The following is an 18806-nucleotide window of genomic DNA, read 5'->3' as shown; positions in this document are numbered from 1 at the left end:
GACCTGAGCATCAGAGTCAGTAGTCCTCTTTTCCAGTAGTTTATGATTATTAGTACGTATTAAAATGGATTTTTCCTATTGTAGGATGTCTTTGTTTGTTTTCTTTGATGAATATTTTTTTATTTTCATAATAGGCTTGCCATGCTGTGTATTTGACTTTCCTTCATTATGATAAGTTTCAGTGATATTAAGTGATCTCTGAGAATCACATTGGTAATATGATACAACCAGATTTTTTAAATTTTGTTGCTTTTCATCATTATTATCTGATTCTCTCCACAGTGTTAGAAGTTTAATGAGTTCTCTACTTTTTTTTTTTTTTTTTTTTTTTTTTTTTTTTTTTTTTTTTTTTTTTTTTTTTTTTTTTTTTTTTTTTTTTAATTTCCTTTCTGAAATTTTCATCTGATCGAGATCTTTATTCTGTCCTTATCTCCATGTTTTTTGGCCTATGGTACTGGTTTTCCTTCTGCTGTTTCTATATATATTCACAGTATCAGTAGGTTTCTAATTCTTCAAAGAAAAGACCATAGCAGTTATGCTTTGTAAAACTGAGAAATAAAAAATAAAAAAAGAATGACTTAAATAGAGATTGTGACATAACCATAGGCTTAATCGTAGACACATTACATAATTTAGATTAAAGCCATATTGAGAAATGAATTAAATTTCATTAAAAGATTATCCAAAAAATTGGGAGCTGGCAAAATAATCTTAGTATTGATGTACAAAGCAACTGTTAAGTCTTAAATAGACTATAGAAGTTAGATTTACAGCCCAGCCTCACATACAACTTTGAAAAGCCTGGATACAGTCCATAATGAGGCATAGGCACATAGCATTACAGTACTTACTATACCCAAGAAAGTACATGGTAGGATTTTGATTGAGGAAGTGGAGCAGTAGAATAGATGACATAAGGACTGATAGGGTTTAGACATGGTATGTTGAACAATTTTTTTTTTTTTATAGAATTGCCTTTTTATCAATTTTTTTTTTTATAGAATTGCCTTTTTATAAGTTTTATAATTATGGGAGAAGCTACTTGTGGCATGCATTGACCTTAAAATTTCTTATGACAGAATCACCGTAGAGGCAGTATGGAGTCTGTTGCGAATATTTAGGATAGATAATTTTTTATACCAAAAGTCAAGTGTATTAAAATATATAGACGGGAGAGTGAATGGTTTGGTGTAAAAATGGGTCTAGACCGGGGTGTGTCATATCTCTGTGGTGATTGAATATCTTTATGGAAAGAGTAATACAAGATGGTAGAAAGAAGAGATGAGGTAGGTGGCAAGTTGTGGGATAAGAAAATAAGTTACAAGTGGAGTGTGGAATGGTTTATGATTTCAGTGGTGGTTGGGGATAATGATGAGAAACTTAAGATACTAATAAAAGAGTTTGAAGGTTTTTTCAAGAGGAGAATGTTGTGTAAGTGCAAGAGTAAGGTTATGATAGTAAATGGAAACCAGGAAGATGCATCAGTGAATACTGATATGGATGGAAGAAAAATGGAAGTGGTTGATATCTGTAAGCATTTGGTAGTAGGTATATAAAATGGTGTTAGAATAAGTAAAGATAGTCACAGAATGCATAAATCAAGAAACAATAATGAATTTATGCAAAAGCTTGGAAAGAGACTTAATCGTGTCTGGAAACAAGGTTGGATAAAATAAATATGAAGGGAGCGTTGAAACAGTTCTCATCTATAAAAGTGAGGGGTAGATGTTGAATTTGAATAAAAGGAAAAGGTTGCAGCTGCTGATAAAAAATTTTTCCATGGTGTATGCAGTGCAAGAATGACAGGTAGTGTTGTGGAAATAGTATGTAGAAGTGATAGAAATGTATGTATAGGAGAAGGAAGCATTTTGAGATGGTCTGTCATTTGGAAAGAAGGGAGAATGGTAGGTTTGTGAAGTGTTTATACTGTAATTCAGAAATATTAAGGCAAGATGGGGAAGAAAGACCTAAAAAGTGATGGATAGGTGGTGTGAAAACTTTTTGCAAAGGTAGGGCTTTAGCATCCAGAAAACACTAGAATGTGTGCAAAGTAGGCATTCAATGTGCTTAGTGCAGTTAATGATTCTTCTGTGTAGGGGTTTGAAGGAGCTGAAATTGTGGAATTTTTCTTTGGATCCACTCTGCTAGAGCAAATGGCAAATTATAAAATGAACAGAGTGATCTGCCATTTGCATTCTGGTTTTGTTTACATTCTTAAAATAATCAGCTGATTTAGTTTCACCAATATCACCACTGTCTTTAGCTGCTGAATGTAACTTAATTCAGGGATACTTTTCTTATGTAAATTATCAAAGCTGGGTTTAACAATTACAGCAACTGTATTTATAAATGTACTAATTTAATGAACATGTGTGGTTTTGCCGGTTTCAGACTGCTTTTGCCTCCAAAGCATTTTGCAGTCTGCTCATTATTCGTAGTTCCCAGTCATACTTGCCTTTCGATGCTCATTATTTGTAGTTCCCAGTCATGCTTGGCTTACGATGCTTATAATTCGTAGATCCTAGTCATGCTTGATTTACAAGCCTTGATGTTTACTAAAGGGCAGTATTTCCTTGTTATTATTTTATAATCAAACTAAAGAGTTTTTGATATTGATTGTTCCCCAGTTATCCATAATATTGGGATTCTTTCCAATTTTAAAGGAATACATTCATGGGGATCAACTTCCAACGGGCATTACAGTGAAGCCCCGTACTCGCAGGGGATACGTACCAGACCCCCCACAAATAGCTAGAATCCACGAATACTTAGAACCCTCGTCTAAAATTGCTTATAACTTCCTATCTTGAGAGTTCAAATACCAAATGTATACTTAAAGTATCATCCTACATCAATTGTACCTTAAATTATTATTCTATTACTGTACAAATCTTTGAAATGATATTAATATAATTTCAAAGTCATCTTAAACGTTTTACCACTAGAAATATGTACATACAGCCAATAATACAGACAAGGCAGACAGACAGACAGACCATTTATGGCACTGATGTCCGGTTAATGGCGCTTCTGTTAGGTATGTTATGGCGCCATAACTATTATCGGTGTCTTATGGTGCCGATAACCGGAACTTGACTTGTTATGGAGCCAGAAATCCCCATCAGCAGTCAATCACAATCATGGCAATGTACAAACTTAGTGCGGTACATACAATTTGGAATGGAAATAGTATGTCTATATAAATAGAACAGAAGTATAGGGCAGTTATTGGCTAACAGCTCTCCATGGTAACCACCAGCCATTCTGTCTGAGTAAGACTGTTTTGCTTGTGAAGCAGATGATGACAAATGCGATTATTTTGAATACAGTCTCTAGTTTGTAATATGTATGTATTTTACTAATAACATGTAGAATAGAGTGAATTCCTTCTCATTACATATTTTGAGTGCAAAATTGTTGGTTCAGAACTTTTTCAGCAACAACAAATTTTTTTTTTGTTTATGTTTCAGAAGGTATTCACTAATGCTGCGTTGACATACCTTCAAAACAAAATTCATCTCTAATTTCTTGAGGAATGTTAATCCGTTTGTTTTCTTTTGTCTTTCAAAGTTTTATTACCTGTACTACACATTTTATATAACATTACACACACACACACACACACACAGTGTCTGCATATGAGCTAATACCTCTTGGGGAGAGAGAGAGAGAGAGAGTATTTAGGAGACTTAAGGCTTGGCAGATATACAGTTATTTTATTATCTTGGGGTTTTTTGTTAATCTTGAGATTTCCTATGGTCAATGCATAGGATTTCAAAAGAAAAATAAGTTGAGTAGCAGTACACACACAAATGACTCAGGTCAGCCATCAGCTCACCAAACCACCAACCTCATATGAATTAATGCTCTCAAAATGGCATCTTGCATGATACATGAGATACATGATAAAATAATTTTTTTTGGATGAAAATTTGGGGATCACATAATATGAGAGATGGCTTGTTACTTGAGTGTATACGGTACAAGGTTTCCTTCTTACTCCATATCCCAGTACAGGCAGTCCCCAGTTATCAGCGGACTTGGTTAATTGCGATCTGGTTTTATGGCGTTTGTCTAGCGCTATAAAATCGGCGATTTATGGCGCCATAACAGGCCACATTTTGGTTATCGGTGCCATAAGGTGTCAATAATAGAGTTATGGCACCATAACACCTAACTGAAGCACCATTAACCGCCATAAGTGCCTAACTCACCGAGTTAGAGTCAATGGCGGCTTTTACTTAACATCACCCTACCGATAACAGAACCCCCCCGATAACCGGGGACTGCCTGTATAATACTTCTTGGCCAGCAGATTGACATGCATTCTTAATGTCAAACCAGTCCTCATTCATCGTCTGCTCCTCCTCAGATAAGGTTTCTTGAAAAAATTATTTTGTCATATAATTACTTAATCCTCTTGGAGTTCATTTTCAATGTATTAAACCTAGAAACAGTGCCCTGTCAACTGCTTTGTTGGGTGCTTTTTATTTCAACTTTAACATAACAGTAACAAGTTGGTAATTATTGCTGACATCTGCTCTTCTGTGGTTCATAACTTCCCCATTGTTATTATTCTCTTGTAATTAATAACATTGTGATCTACTTGGTTTCTATGACTGCCATCTAAAGAAGTCCAGTGTATTTAGATGTCCTTGTTTTGGAAAAGATTGCCTCCTGGCACCAAATTATTTTTATACAAAAACTAATAATTTTCACCCCACTTTTGTTTGCAATCTCTCCTAGGCCTTCTTTGCCTTTAAATCCTCCATATTTTCATTGTTCCTACCAACTTTGCATTCATATCACCAACATTTTGTTGGTTTGTTATCTATAATGATTTGGAGTTCTGTATAAAGCTTATCATTAATTTCCTCAGACATCATTTGCCAATGCATAGCATATTGTAATATACTGACATTTCACTGTTTTTATATAAATTTTACAGGCAGAATCATACTGCTCACAGCTCTCCTGTCAGTGCTTTTTCTGTATTTGGTGTTTAGATTTCCTTATGAATCAGAGCAACAATTTTGAGGGCAGAAAAAACTAGCACAAAAAGCTAACCTCAACTGAGAAACAACTTACTTCAGACTTGTTACTGTATTTTCAGTTGATAATTTTAAGCAGTAATGCTAAAATATGATAAATATTAGGTAAGATCATTTCCCTTCTTCATGCATCATATATACATACAATTCAACTGTTTAGATATCACCAAGATTCCTCCATTAAAACAGTGTTGATATGCAAATTGTTCTGGAGCACTGACGACTTCATCTTGGGATATTTTGTCATCCATCATAGGCTCAAATACCACTGTACTTTCCTAAATAAAAAAAGAGGCTGTATATCTTGTGACATGCCTTAAGTTTTCTTGTGGAAGGAAAGCCTAACTGGGCCTTGTTCAAAGTCTTAAGTTCTTTAGAGATACCCTGTATAACCAAAAAGGTTGTAATACAAGAAAGAATGTTGGGGGAAAATCTATCGTGAGAGTATATATGTATAATGTTCTAAAGGGTCCACAATGATAAAAAGTGTTGAGAGTCCGTGTATAATTTTTATTTTTAAAACTTTACAAAAAGCTTTCGAACCCTTCCCTGGGTTCATCTTCAGTCTAAATGAACAATTAGGTACAACATGTACAGAGGTGAATTTAAAAATAAACGAGTCGTTGAAGATCGTTGACACTGGTCATTAGCTCGTTTATGGACCAGGTGATGAAGAAAGAAGGCAGTTAACTCCAACTAGTTGATTTCATCTCCCCTATCAATCCTTCTGGCTGCAATTCTGTTGGATCTCCGCAATGGTTGTTGCAACGTTGCAGGAGGTCCTTCATCCGAGGGCGTAGATTGGGCACCGTAACCAGACTCCCCTGGGGCAGCAGTTACCTGCACAGGGAGAGGCAAGGTGGAAGCAGCATCAGGAGAGGGAAAAACAGAGCCTGTCATACAGTTAAAACCTTTTTAAAACATACTATTAATATAAAAATGAACAAATGGGTCTTCATTGACAAAGAACTTGTTTCCTTTGAATGATTCTCCTAAACTTATAGCAGCTCCCTTGACTAGTCGTCTAACATTTACGTTGTTACTTTGAAAGATAATTTTAGCCTCATTCCAGTTGGGTCTATGATCATTACTGAATGCATGTGCTACTATTGTGCTGTTTTGTGATTGTAGTTCATAAGCTCGCTTATGTTCGCCCAAATGTATATCTAGTCCCCGTCCACTTTCACTATTACAATCAATACACGGTAGTTCATAAACGCCTGGGACTATGGGATTTTTATCATTGTTATTGTTTCTTATGAGGGTGCATCTTATTCTTCATCACCTGGCCCATAAACGAGCAAACGACCGGTGTCAACGATCTTCAACAACTTGTTTATTTTTAAGTTCACCTCAGTACATGTTGTAACTAATTGTTCATTTGGACTGAAGATAAACCCAGAGAAGGGTTCGAAAGCTTTTTGTAAAGTTTTAAAAATTATACACGGACTCTAAACACTTTTTATTATTGTGGACCCTTTAGAACAAGAAAGAATATCATCACTGCCTTGACTAAGCGTTTGAATGACAAACGCTCTTTAGTGGGATCAACAGCTTTGCAAAGTTTGAGGCTTTACAACAAAATCAGCTGCAAATATAGATAAAAAGAATCTAGCTTTTTGTGTGAGTAACTATCTGATAAGGCACAAAGCTCAAAGGTGCAAATGCCAAGAGCAAGACCATTTTCAGTGTAGAGTCACAAAAGAGGATTTTTGTAAGGATCACATGGTGCTCTTGCTAATTTCTCTAGTATGTATGAGAGACAGGCCCCATCATAAAGGCTTAATAATTTTGTTAGATACATTTTTATGGAAATGCTGGCACATCTGTTGTAGATCTAAAGTAGCAGAAAAAACTATCTTTCATGATAGAAAAATATGGTATAGGGCAGCCCTTTAACCTTTAATAGCTAATATCGATAAGCCCTTGTCTTTCCAAAGAGACAACAGGAAATCTCCTAGGTTAGGATTGGTGAGGTGGGATGAATTGATGTTCCTTCCACTACAACTGCAAAGAATTTCCCCTTCAATTTGCACTGTCATGCTGTGAGTTTTGTCATGATCTAGCTATTGCATTGGTTGGCCCCTTTTTGACCTGATACATATGAATAATATTGAAGATGGGATGAATATTTGCTTAAGGAATCCATTATGATGCTAATAGAGAAGCCTGAGAATCCAAATAAGCAGTGACTAGTTTCAAGAATTCAAGCTGTAGGAGAAGTATTAGCGGTAGGATGATAGGTGGAGGGGTAGGTTACTCTCCTTGGTTTTCTCAAATCTTTTGAAATTTTTGTATATACTATATCCTATATCCTATATCTTTGGTCCCTGGTCTGGTTGTGTAGGATAATGTCAAAGTCTGGATAATGCGGATCTGGATAATCAAGAGATTACTGTATTATTGTTTAGGTAGAGAAAAAAAAAGCAAAGTATCAAAGCAAGCTCACCAGCAAGGTCCTGAAAACCCAAAGTGGGATGCCATCAGCTCATTAACCTTTTATCTCTTCCAAAGCTAAGTATGTACTCTATAGACTCTGCAGACAGAAATGACAGAGGGGAAAAGGTTTTAGAAATTGAGTGCAGCCGCTCCTAAGACTTAATGTCATCTTCCCACATGGCAAAAAGAATTGTTTAAATCTTAAAATAAATTTTTGGGAGCCATATACCTGTTAACACTGCTACCAAGCACATCACAAGCTGAGCATCCTAATTATGACATCTGTCGGTGAAAGACCATGGCAGTGTTACTAATTCAGACTCCCAAACAGGTAATTTGTAATTCATTTTCATTCTCACAACTGAGTTAGCAACTGCATCATGTTGAATGATGAGCACTGAAAAGTAGATATCATTGTTTAAATCAAATGTTGCAAATAAAATGTATAATTGTAACCTTTTAAAGCAGTAAAAGATGAAATGGTATTGTACAGTAAAATACTAAAAAAAAAAACATAGAACTGTTTAAAGAAGTTACTTGTACAAACTATATTTAAAAAGATTTTGTCATAGAAGGAAACATTACGTACTTATGTAATTGGAATAAAAATGGGACTGTGCTGTAGGGAGGATAGTTACTGTGGTAATTTGACAAAACCATTTAAAACGGCTCAACGACGTTTACATAATTATAAAATTAGAAGTGTTTGAAATACTACCAGGCCATGATAACATAGTTGCATGATTATTGGTTATAGAAATGATAAGAAAATAATCTGAGGCTAAGTAGTTATACTTAACCTACTGTTGACTTAGAGTAGTGTATGGTAATATACAGTGTATCTGCACATACATCTGGTAAACATTACTGAAATTGATAAACAAAAAACTACGAACCCTTCATGCTATAGGATTTTAAATTTTGTTGTTGAGTGCTAGGCATGTACAATAAGCATCAGAATTACAAACGGTAGATAGTATATAATAGGAATGAGGAAGGAGAAGTGTTCGAATGCATCTAATGATGTCTTTCAATCATTTTTCTCTCCACTACAAGGTGGCTTCTATTGGGGTTTTATAGGTATTAGTTTGGTCAGAGTTCCATTTTGCACAAGGCTGGATTTTTAACTCAGGAGTCATCACAGGACCCATCAGGCCACCTCTCCCACTTTTTCTACATTTACTGCATGAAAATTTGGCATGGTTCAGTAACTTTTTCTTTATATGTTGAAGTTTGTGATCCTCTGTCTTCTGCTATTCATGACTTATAACCTTTATAAGAAGGATTTATCCTTTCCTTTCTAATTGTTTTATCAATCTTGTTCTGGGAAAGAGTATTTGGTTGTCCATCTCTTTGGCTTTTGTCTTAACAAAAACTACACTCGTTCATTAATTCAGCATCATTATTTGTAATTGCTTAATATCTTTTACAATCTTTTTATTAGTATTTTGAATATTGTTTGTTATATTGCCCACATCTTTGCAATTTGGGAACAAAAATAGCATCTTGTAACTATTTGTGTGTCATGATTTCATGGTAATGTGAGCATCCCCAATTGAAACCTCACACATCCTCCATTGCCCTTGAAGTACGATTATAATTATAGTCAACCTTTGATTAGTTCCTTTTGTTGGCATTGACCCGGTTAAGTTGAAGGTACAATAGAAGTATACTTCAGTTTGTTTAACATGAAATTTCATTGTCATTTCACAAATTTTATAGGTCATTTAGGTTTGTAGAGTGCAATGCTAGACGGTAGTTTTCATGCATAGGCCAGGTAACTGTTATTGGACACTTTTTTTTGTTTTGTTATCTCAAACCCCTTAAGAGTTCATTACTATGAGATTCTGATGGATAACACTTCCTACTCGTGTAAGGTTTAAACTTGGTTATGTCTTGTTCTTGTCAGCTGGGAGTGGCTTTTTATTTTGTTTTGTTAGAAGAAGCAACTTCATTATTTTTTCATATTTCAGGATAATGTAAATGGCTTTAATCAGCGAGGGAGCACCCTGGTGATCTTTGAAGTTTCAAGAATGGTTAAAAAAAACATTTTGTTGTAGTATCTGTACTTGACTAGAAATAGAGGGATTTGCATTATAGTGTGCTGTAATATGTGATATTGTGAAAGAATGTATGGCTGATTAAGTTTTAGTTGAGGTTCAAGATGTTTTTACACAATTCTGGTTGAATATCATACAAATGGGTGTAGTATTCTGTTAAGTGAAATGTAAAAATAGATTAACTAGCACAAGTGCCTTAAATCTTCAAGTTTTTATTCATAATGAGCAGTATAAAATTGTTTACAGTTTAATTTGTATCAGTAGATATCTTATGCTTAACAGAAACACAAAAAGTATGTTAGAACCAAACAATAAACATTTTCTGTAATCAGGTAATATTTGACCAGATAGCATCCTTAACAACGGTTACTGTTTATGACAGAATTTTCTGTATGGGACTGTATTTGAACTAAGTTCTGTCCACTTTGTCTTCTGAACTCTACCTAAATTTCCATTTGATCAAGGTCATCATCTGTCCCCTTCTCCGTGATTTTCTGATCCTTCCTACTGGCCATTGTCTTGTTAGTTTTATGTCAACTACTTATTGACTGTTGTTCTCCAATTCTTATCATTATATTGAGACCATCTCATCCTTAAAGGTGTTCAAAGTCTCATCAGTTTTCTTTGTAAGTTCAATTTCTCAGTTCTTTGATGTGTAGTGTACCATACTAGAAGGCTTTATATGTAGCTCGTAGATTTTTATGAAAACAAGTTGGAAGATTACAGTGTAAGAGGAGAGGATTGGAAATAAGCCTGTGTTGACTACAGAGGAAGCATAGTATTATTATAATTTATATAATTTAACTAGACTACTGAAGTGAAAAGTTCACTCTTATCAAGCTGGCCAAAGGGAAACACACTAGTAGTAGTCAGGACTTTGACCATGTGGATATTATAGGAATTGTTTGGACTAAACTCAGTTCTTATATTGAATATATCATGGTGTGACAAAAAATACTCAAAGTTGTAAAATATTCATGGGGTAAGATAATTTAGATGCTCAAAATGTATACGAGCAAACAGGAGATAAGAGGAGGAGCATACTATGCTTTGGAAAGGCAGGCATTGGGAAAATATAGGAAAAAGGTTGCTAGATAACAGATACATAAACACAACTTAATAAGCAGAACAACTATTTAAAATGCATGAGTAGGGTTTGTAGCAACATGTTCACTGATAAAGAAAATGGTTGGATTGCAGTAGGGATGATCATATTAAAAATGTTGCAGAGATGTTATGTAAGGTAGCTAATAATCTCAAAGATTTAGTCAGCTCGACATATGATGAGAAGGGATCTGGAACAGTCAGAAAAATAGAAAATATGAAAGTGACAGGATGAAGACCAATAGATATGCACAGAAAATCGTGAATATGGAATAGATAAAAGACCTAGAACCAATGGGAATTAAGGAAAAAATGCACAAGACTGAAGAGAGTGGGAGATGTCATTTCATGCTTAATCCTATAAAAGGAAAATATATTGTAAAAACAATAGTGATGATGATGACTGTGAAAATGTCTCTTTCCATATATCTAGTCTTTTTCTCACTGAACTAAATGCAAAGTATTCTTATATTATTGTAGATATGCCTCTGCTGGTATTACAGGACATTCCATTTCGTGATGCCAACCATAATTTAAATCTGTTTTGGCATCTCTGTGTTATACAATTATTAATAGCTTCTGTTGGAGCTTCTTAAATATTGTGTTCAGCATCTTTGATTCTAGGCTTCAGCAGAATTTCAGTACTTTATTCTGGTTTTACTCCAGACATGTCATCTTCCCCATCACAGTCTTAAAACTATTAATCTGTTGCTATGTGCTAATTTAAGTCTCCTCTTACTACTCTATCCTTTTGGCTGTGGCACTTATGTACGTATTTGCATCTGATAACATGTCCCCAAAATTTTTTTCACTTCTTTTGAGCTTCCTTTATAGCCAGACAACAGCACATATATTCTTTCTTTTCTGAGTACTGTAATTGATAATTATCATTATCCTCACTTAATTTTTCCCAGCTCTTTCACATCTGCCATTTCACCTTAAACCAGTATGCTTAATCCTTTTTTGCCTTGTCCTTCCTACATACCCTCAGAATTTGTATTTATCTGTCATTACCAGTTGGTTTTGTTCTTGCTTCTTATTATCTAACCTGCTGGACACATTTGCATTCATTCTTGCCACCATGTCCATCTCCTTCAAATTCAGCTAACCTTTTCACATGTATGTATTATTTTAATGTATTTAATATATTTCTTCAAAATATAATGGTATCCCTTAATAAGCAATATTTATTTTAGATTTATCAGGATGATTAATGAAACCTTAAGGTTGAATGAGAATCTACCTATTATATGAATAAAGGTTATACAAAGTATCTGTGTTTCATCAAGCCATATAAAGATGGTAAAATCAAATTTTTATGATGGAGAAGTTCAATGCTTAATCTTGTAATACCATAAACTGTATTAGGAAGATATGTATTGTTCCTGTATATTTTTTATAAACTTGAAATTTCAAGCAAATAGGGGGAAGAAATGTCTATGCTTTATTTCATTACATTAATTATCACAAGAGTATTATGTTAGAGGGGAAAAGTTAGATATGTTGACTGAATAAAACCTCAGATTTATATTATCTCTCATAATTATCCAGAAAAAAATAAAAGTTTATGGTTGCTAACTTGTACCTTACATGTAGTGTTAAGGAAAGTACGTATGTGCTGCTTGTCAATTTTTCTCAGAAATAGTACAAATTTCGAATAAGGAAACAGTTGGTTGTAGCCAAGAAGAAAGTTTTCAGTGTAGGAAGTAAGCTTGAAGTGCAATTTTGTATTAAAAAAAAAAAAGAAAGGAGGTCAGTCATCAGAAATATTTTGTGTTTTTGGTACTACACAATGCAGTATTGTAGTATTTCTGTCTCACTCCATCACCTTTCCTATAATAAAAAAAAAACTAAAGAAGACTGAATGCCTTGACAGAGACTTTTGAAAAGAAGAACACATACAACCACTAAGGCGCCAACTAGAAATGACCTCTAAGAAACTCCTCGAACAATGATGTTATTAACCACCATCCAGACTGTTAGGCACTGGTACTTACAATCTTGTTTTACAGCATCCTACTAAGACAATAGGACTCACTGTGACTATAAGGCTGACAAAGGACAATAACTACTTAAGCTCCCATGCCAGCTTCCGCAGTCATCCTGTCTAGGAATTTACCATAAATATCGTATATTATTATATTACCCTTAACTGTAACTAATCTTTGACATTGGCTGTGTGTATACTGCACACAAACTTGTCTACGCTGACATTAGCAGCAGTATTTTAATGGAGTCATGAACATCATATTATGTCAGTGGCTAAGGGCTGTATATCCATTTAGGTAGTACTATTAATATTCTTGATGAATATCTTATTAAAAGATGATAGTAAGCTACTGAGAAAAAAAATATTAAATTATCTAAATATGAAAATTTAGAAAAAAGTTGAATGTGTGAGATATCAGTTAAGTGTTTCTATGCTTGCTTGTACACATTGTGTTCCTTTTGTATGTGCCTCATATTACTGGAACAACAAGAAGCACAAAAAACATCAGAAGTGAGCCAGAATACAGTACCATTACAACTTGAATTGGATATGGAATATTTCAAGCCATAAGCAAGTATATAAACCGAATGAGACTTCTAGCCTTATGTCTGGTGTTTAGAATGTAATGAATGAAATAGTGTGGACTTGAGTGTAGATTGAATTACATTTGAACTAGGTGGAGATTGGAGAGCATCCCTTCTCATAAACATTTCTTGTTTATGTCATGGACACATGAGAGGAAATCCACTGCTTAGCTTGGATTCTAATGTTGGACTGATAATCCTCAACTCATAAATCCTTGAAATTTTTTTACAAGATATGTGAGAACTAACAATGAAAGTGATGTTGGGAACTAACAATGAAAGTGATGTTAGTATACCTAAGATCTAACTTTGAGAAACCTGGAAACTCTTGACTTAGCAAGGGCACAAAAAGAAACTTCTGTTTGGAGGAGTTTCTGAGTAAGCATGATTAGCATCTAGTTGTTTATACTCTGTTTTTTTCCATCTGTCCATCCGCCCTTGGTGGTCGCGCATGGTGACACTGCGTCCCGGGCTTTAAATAGTTACGCTATGTGTAAGTTTTAGGTAAATAAAAGGATATCTGGGTGAACATTTGTAACTGAAAAGTTTTAATAATTTACTGTATGCAAATTGCACCATTAATATACAAAATAGGATATTATTTAAAGCCTAGGACACAGTGTTATCATGCGCAAACACCACAGGTGGATGGACAGATGAAAAAAAACAGAGTATAGTTTTTTTTTTTATTATTATTATTTCTTGCTTCTTTCATTTTATTCACCCTTTTTACACCCCATAGTTAAGTGTGGATAGACAGGTGAGTACAAATTAAGTTTGGGCTTTCATATTGGTATTGCTGTTTTGCTGTGCCAAAACTTAGGTGTTCAAACATCAAGTGTCAAGCACTGGATGGTTCATCTTATGGCATGTGTAAGTGAAGTGAAAAATATTCTTCCAGTGACAAAGGGTTCTGGAGAGTAGGAATCCAATAAGAATGTTATTTGTATGTGTTTTCATATATTATGGAAGTGAATAAACCAATCAGGAAGAATCTGCATTGACTGTACCATTCATAATTAATTTTAATTTAGTATCATCAAAATTATATATATAAGAAATATAAGAAAGAACTTTAATGTAGATTTAACATTTATAATTTTGAAAGTTTATAGTTGTTCAACAAAACAGTTGTTTCATCACAACCTCATTAATCATATATATGTCTATATTTGTCTTGAACGTTTTCTTGTTCACCAGTCCAATTTATGTCTGACTAAGGTCAGTACCGCTCACATGTACCATCTGAATCCATAGGTTATGTCTAAATAACATTTTCCACTTTTACCAAAGCCTGCAATGCTGTTAAAAGCTTTCACTACTCTAAGTGTGTACTTCACAGAGGATTGGTCTTCTAGTGTATATTACAAATTAATATTACATTTTTTCTTATTAATTATATATATCCCAACTCTTTTCACATTAGTTTATTTGGCAACTAAGAACAATTAATTAACTAGCAGGTCATATTCAGTTGCTGCTATTACTTCTTGGACTAGTAGCTTCTTAAGGTCCAGCTTTCTGAGAGCAGGTAATTAGCATTTCATCAGTGTTTGCTTCATTCCAGTTGTAATTTCAGTGTAGGGTGCAGGATTTCAAATTTTTCTGCTCTTGGGGAAAATTTCATTAGTTGGTTCTACTGCTGACTAACTACTGTATTATTAATTGATAGTTAATTGTATTCTCATCTCATGATAAAAGATTTGCTCTTGATGAAGTATAATAAGTAAATCTCGTTTAGTATATAGTATTGGATAAACTGAAAATAACATTACTTCTCAAAGATTTGTTCTGCTGATTGAAATCTGTACGCAGTTAATTAGCTGACAAATTAAGTTATATGGCTTATGGAGGTGAGCTCTTATCTGTGCTAACTGCTTTCTCTTTCCATTTTAATTACTCAACTACAGCAGTAAAGAAGTGTACCACTTTTTACTTCTTTGCTGCTTATGGGGACTTGAGTAATTTGTAGTTTTTTTTTTTTTTTTTTTTTTTGTACTTGTTTTGTGTTGTATAATGCATCTTATATTAATGCATTAATGCTCTTACACTGCTTTTGTATGTTGACTGTTAAATGGTTACTAGCATGTAGTTGGAAGTCACTGTCAGGGAGAAAGGGGTAGGCTACTCTACTTAAAAATTCCATGGAGCATATTTTGTAAGAGATCTCCAGCACCATTTGATGGTTTTTAACTAACTTTGACTGAGATTTGACAGTCTCAGCAGTAACGATGTGCATTGTAATCTACGTTGTAATGAGAAGTTAATTGTAATTTTTTGTATTAATTTCTGGGCTCGACCTGTGTCGCCCAGTGAAATGTTCCTATGGCACTCATTTCTAGGTATAAATAAATGCTAAATATACCAGAGAAAAAGCCATATGGAACGCCAGAGTTACTACCTCTAGCTCGCTCACCCTCAAAGGGTGTCGGTATAGCATCAGGGGCGAGTGGAAGCCACTATCACAGATACTTCACCAAATAGATCTCTCCTCTCTCAAAATCCCCCTCTGCAGAGGTGCCGTTACAACGGCTACCTTCCGCTCGCTACTACTACTGCCTCTGCCAAGAACGTCATTCCTTCAATAGCACTCGAAGCGCTAACATGTTTGTTTTTGCTGCAAGGTATTTTGTGATTTTTGGAAGTCATCAGGTCTTCAGACCTTCAAGAAGCATCTTTATCTAAGTTGAGTATATTATTTGTTGACTTTGAAACGCAGTTAGGCAACTATGCATCAAGTATGGTGTTGTTTAATAATGAAGCGTTGGCATGGGAGCCGAACGTATCGCTGTTCCCGAGTCGGCCTTTTTGGATGCATTGTAGACCGCGTACTTAGTCATCTCAACTTTTTATTGCGGTGTATATTTTATGTTCACCTTTTTTGCACATCACAGTATACGTTACTGTTGTTGTGAAATTTTACCATTTCGCTCCTAATGGGTACCGATAGGTTGGTGTATCACGGTTTGAAGCATTACATTATTTAGCCTCTTTAGGGGGTTTCCCTCGTTTATCATCAGTCCTTCAGGAGCGATTTGGTTCCCTCACGAGAGTGCGGTGATATTTTTTTTCAATCCTACGTCATGCGCGAGTATTGTGTTTGAGGCGACCTAGGCAAGCCTAGCGATACGCCATTTTAGTTTTGGGAGGTAAAGGAAACCCTCATTCATTCGCGGTGCTCATGCATGTAGTGTATGTGGTATTATTTATTTTATTATATTATAATATTATATTGCTAATTGTATTTTGATGAGGTTTGGAAGTCCTACACGAATATTTACCTACCCTAGCCTACCAGACCTAGATCTAGGCTAGGTTTTGGAAGGTAGCCTAGGCGGTTGAGAGTACTTCTCGCTACCCATAGTCGGTACTAGTCCTGGCTAACCTGACCAGACTGACATATTAGTCTTGGAGGGTGATCCATTACTAGAGAGTTCCTCTGTTGTTACGTAATGTAGGTGCTAGGCCTATCTTACCTGACCAGGTCGATATATTCAATTTTGGAGGGTTAGTTTAGGCTCTAGAGTGTCCTCTTTCGTGACGAATTAGTAGGTGCCAATCCTAGGCTACCTGACCAGATCGGGGTATCCGATTTTGGAGGGTTAGGCTAGGCTCGTAGATGGGCTTGCCTTTATTCATCGGTACTTCCAATAATTCCTTATCAATAAATTTTGTAAAGTATAGCCTTGGCCGTTACCTCCTTTAGGATGTCAGTTGGCCTGCCGTCTTCTGCCCCTTTAGTAGTAGGCTATTTCACGGCTTCTCGGAGGGTGGTAATTACCTGACCAGTTGCTGTTGCCAGGCGATTACTAGTTTACCTTTCTCCTCCGGGCTCTTCCTTCTGTTCCGGACTCGTTCCGGCGGTGCTTCGTTAGCTCGCTGACCAAGTAATCCTACCGGTGAACAGCAGCTGGAGCGTCGAGCACTGTTCCGGGAGATTAGTCGAAGGAGGTTAAGGATTAGAAGATTATGTAGTCTCTGTTGGTATGTCTCTGGGCCTGTGTTTATTCTGGCGAGGTGTGGTCTATCATCACATTTGCCAGGATGATATACGCCAGAGTTCTGTTTTCCGTATTTCTCTGGTGTTATCGCTGCTTCCCCACTCCAGTGGGGGCGGAACTAGGCTTAGAGAATGCGTTTCCAATTGACTTGGAATTGCTACTCTACTCCGGTGCAATCAGACTCAGGCTTAGGTTTTACCTTGTTTCCTTGTTCTGCTCGTATCAGGCCAACTCTGCCGGTCATAGCTATTGCGATAACGAGATTATGGATTCCGGAGCAGGCAGACATTAAGAGCTTTAATGTTAAGTAAAATTTTATTTAATAGTTGATGTTTACCTTTAGCTGGTTTTAGTAGAACTAGTCTAAGTGTACACATACCGCCGGAATTAACTCCGGCGGAACTATTTTGACGATACTCATGTATCAATTCCAACTTACAGATGGTACGCTGTCTGGAGTTGGGGTGCGCAGCCGTTCTCCAGCAACCGTGTGGGCATGAGGTCTGCTGATCTCATGCCAGCTGTGCGGTGCAGGTTGACAACCTCTTAGTCTGGCATCCAGACGGCTGCGAAGTGTGTTACGCTTTGGTGGGGAACGTGACTAATGAGTCGGTAGGTACCATCCTCACCTCAGTAATGTTTTTGATTTTTAGGAGACCATCGACTCACAGGAAGAAGGTAGGGAGGTAAGCGAGGCAGGTGGCTTTAGATCTAAAACACTTGCTTTTAGCCCAACTCCTTCTTCTTCTTCTTCTTCCTTTCAGGGCTTCTCAAAGTCCATGATCCTTGGGGATAGGTCTGGTTCTGTGATCCCCAAGGTGAAAACCCTGAAAAAGAAGTCCCTGCCGAAGGCTGCCAGACCAGCTAAGCCTTCTCCGGCGGGCTCCGCCAGGTCGTCATTGGCCCCCAAGCCTTTGGCTTCCTCGGCAAAAGCTACTCCCCCGCCTAAGGGGTCGAGAGCTAAGGGTTCTAAAGCCAGACCGACGGAGTCCGGCTTTGACCTTGATGCCTTCGCTAATCTTCTCATGGAGAAGATGGGCAGTATTGTGGACTCGAGATTCCAATCGATGTCCTCTCAGCTCGCCTCGGGTTTAGAGACATCACGGCAGTCCATCCTGTCTCTGGCTCAGAGACTACAGACTCAGGAGAGCTTGCTGGCCGGACTTATCCAGTCCGGAGGCACACAGCAGTCCTTTATTGTGCCGGATGCATCTAAGCTCCTGCCATTTGAGGACAACAACCCATGGCGGTTGGCGCTGCATGCTCCCTTTTTGGATAGCATGCTGAAAATTGAAGGCTGCGGAACCCGTCCCGTGGAAGATTACGAGTTCTTCCCGGCGGACCTCCAATTTCCCTTCCCAGGCTACGCTCGGTTAGCCGAGGAAGCGTTTGTCAGGGTAAACAGGGTCCCAAAGGAGACTGTGATCTATCCTAGGGATCAGGCACAGTCGGCATGGGTCCGCACCTTTTCGGAATGGGATTGCGTCAACACCAAGTTGATGCCACACAAAGGTTGCTACACCATGTTCGTGGTGGGGGATAACATCCCAACCCCTTGCACATCTAAGATCGCGAGT

The 18806-nt window shown here is 36.5% G+C and overlaps 1 protein-coding gene across 1 annotated transcript in view; it reads left to right on the top strand.

The window, feature by feature from the left end:
* The window catches only part of LOC135207390 (uncharacterized), a 111374-nt gene extending 99190 nt beyond the window's left edge, over nt 1-12184 (top strand). Inside the window, exon 10 of the mRNA XM_064239120.1 lies at nt 9464-12184. Coding sequence (XP_064095190.1) covers nt 9464-9468 — 5 coding nt within the window. The 3' untranslated portion in view covers nt 9469-12184. The remainder of the gene's footprint in view (nt 1-9463) is intronic.
* The last annotated feature ends 6622 nt before the right edge of the window (nt 12185-18806 follow it).

This window comes from Macrobrachium nipponense, chromosome 32, assembly GCF_015104395.2.
Source record: "Macrobrachium nipponense isolate FS-2020 chromosome 32, ASM1510439v2, whole genome shotgun sequence".
NCBI classification, from domain to species: domain Eukaryota; kingdom Metazoa; phylum Arthropoda; class Malacostraca; order Decapoda; family Palaemonidae; genus Macrobrachium; species Macrobrachium nipponense.
Note: the sequence above shows the minus strand (reverse complement) of the source record. Positions and strands in the feature narration are given on the sequence as shown.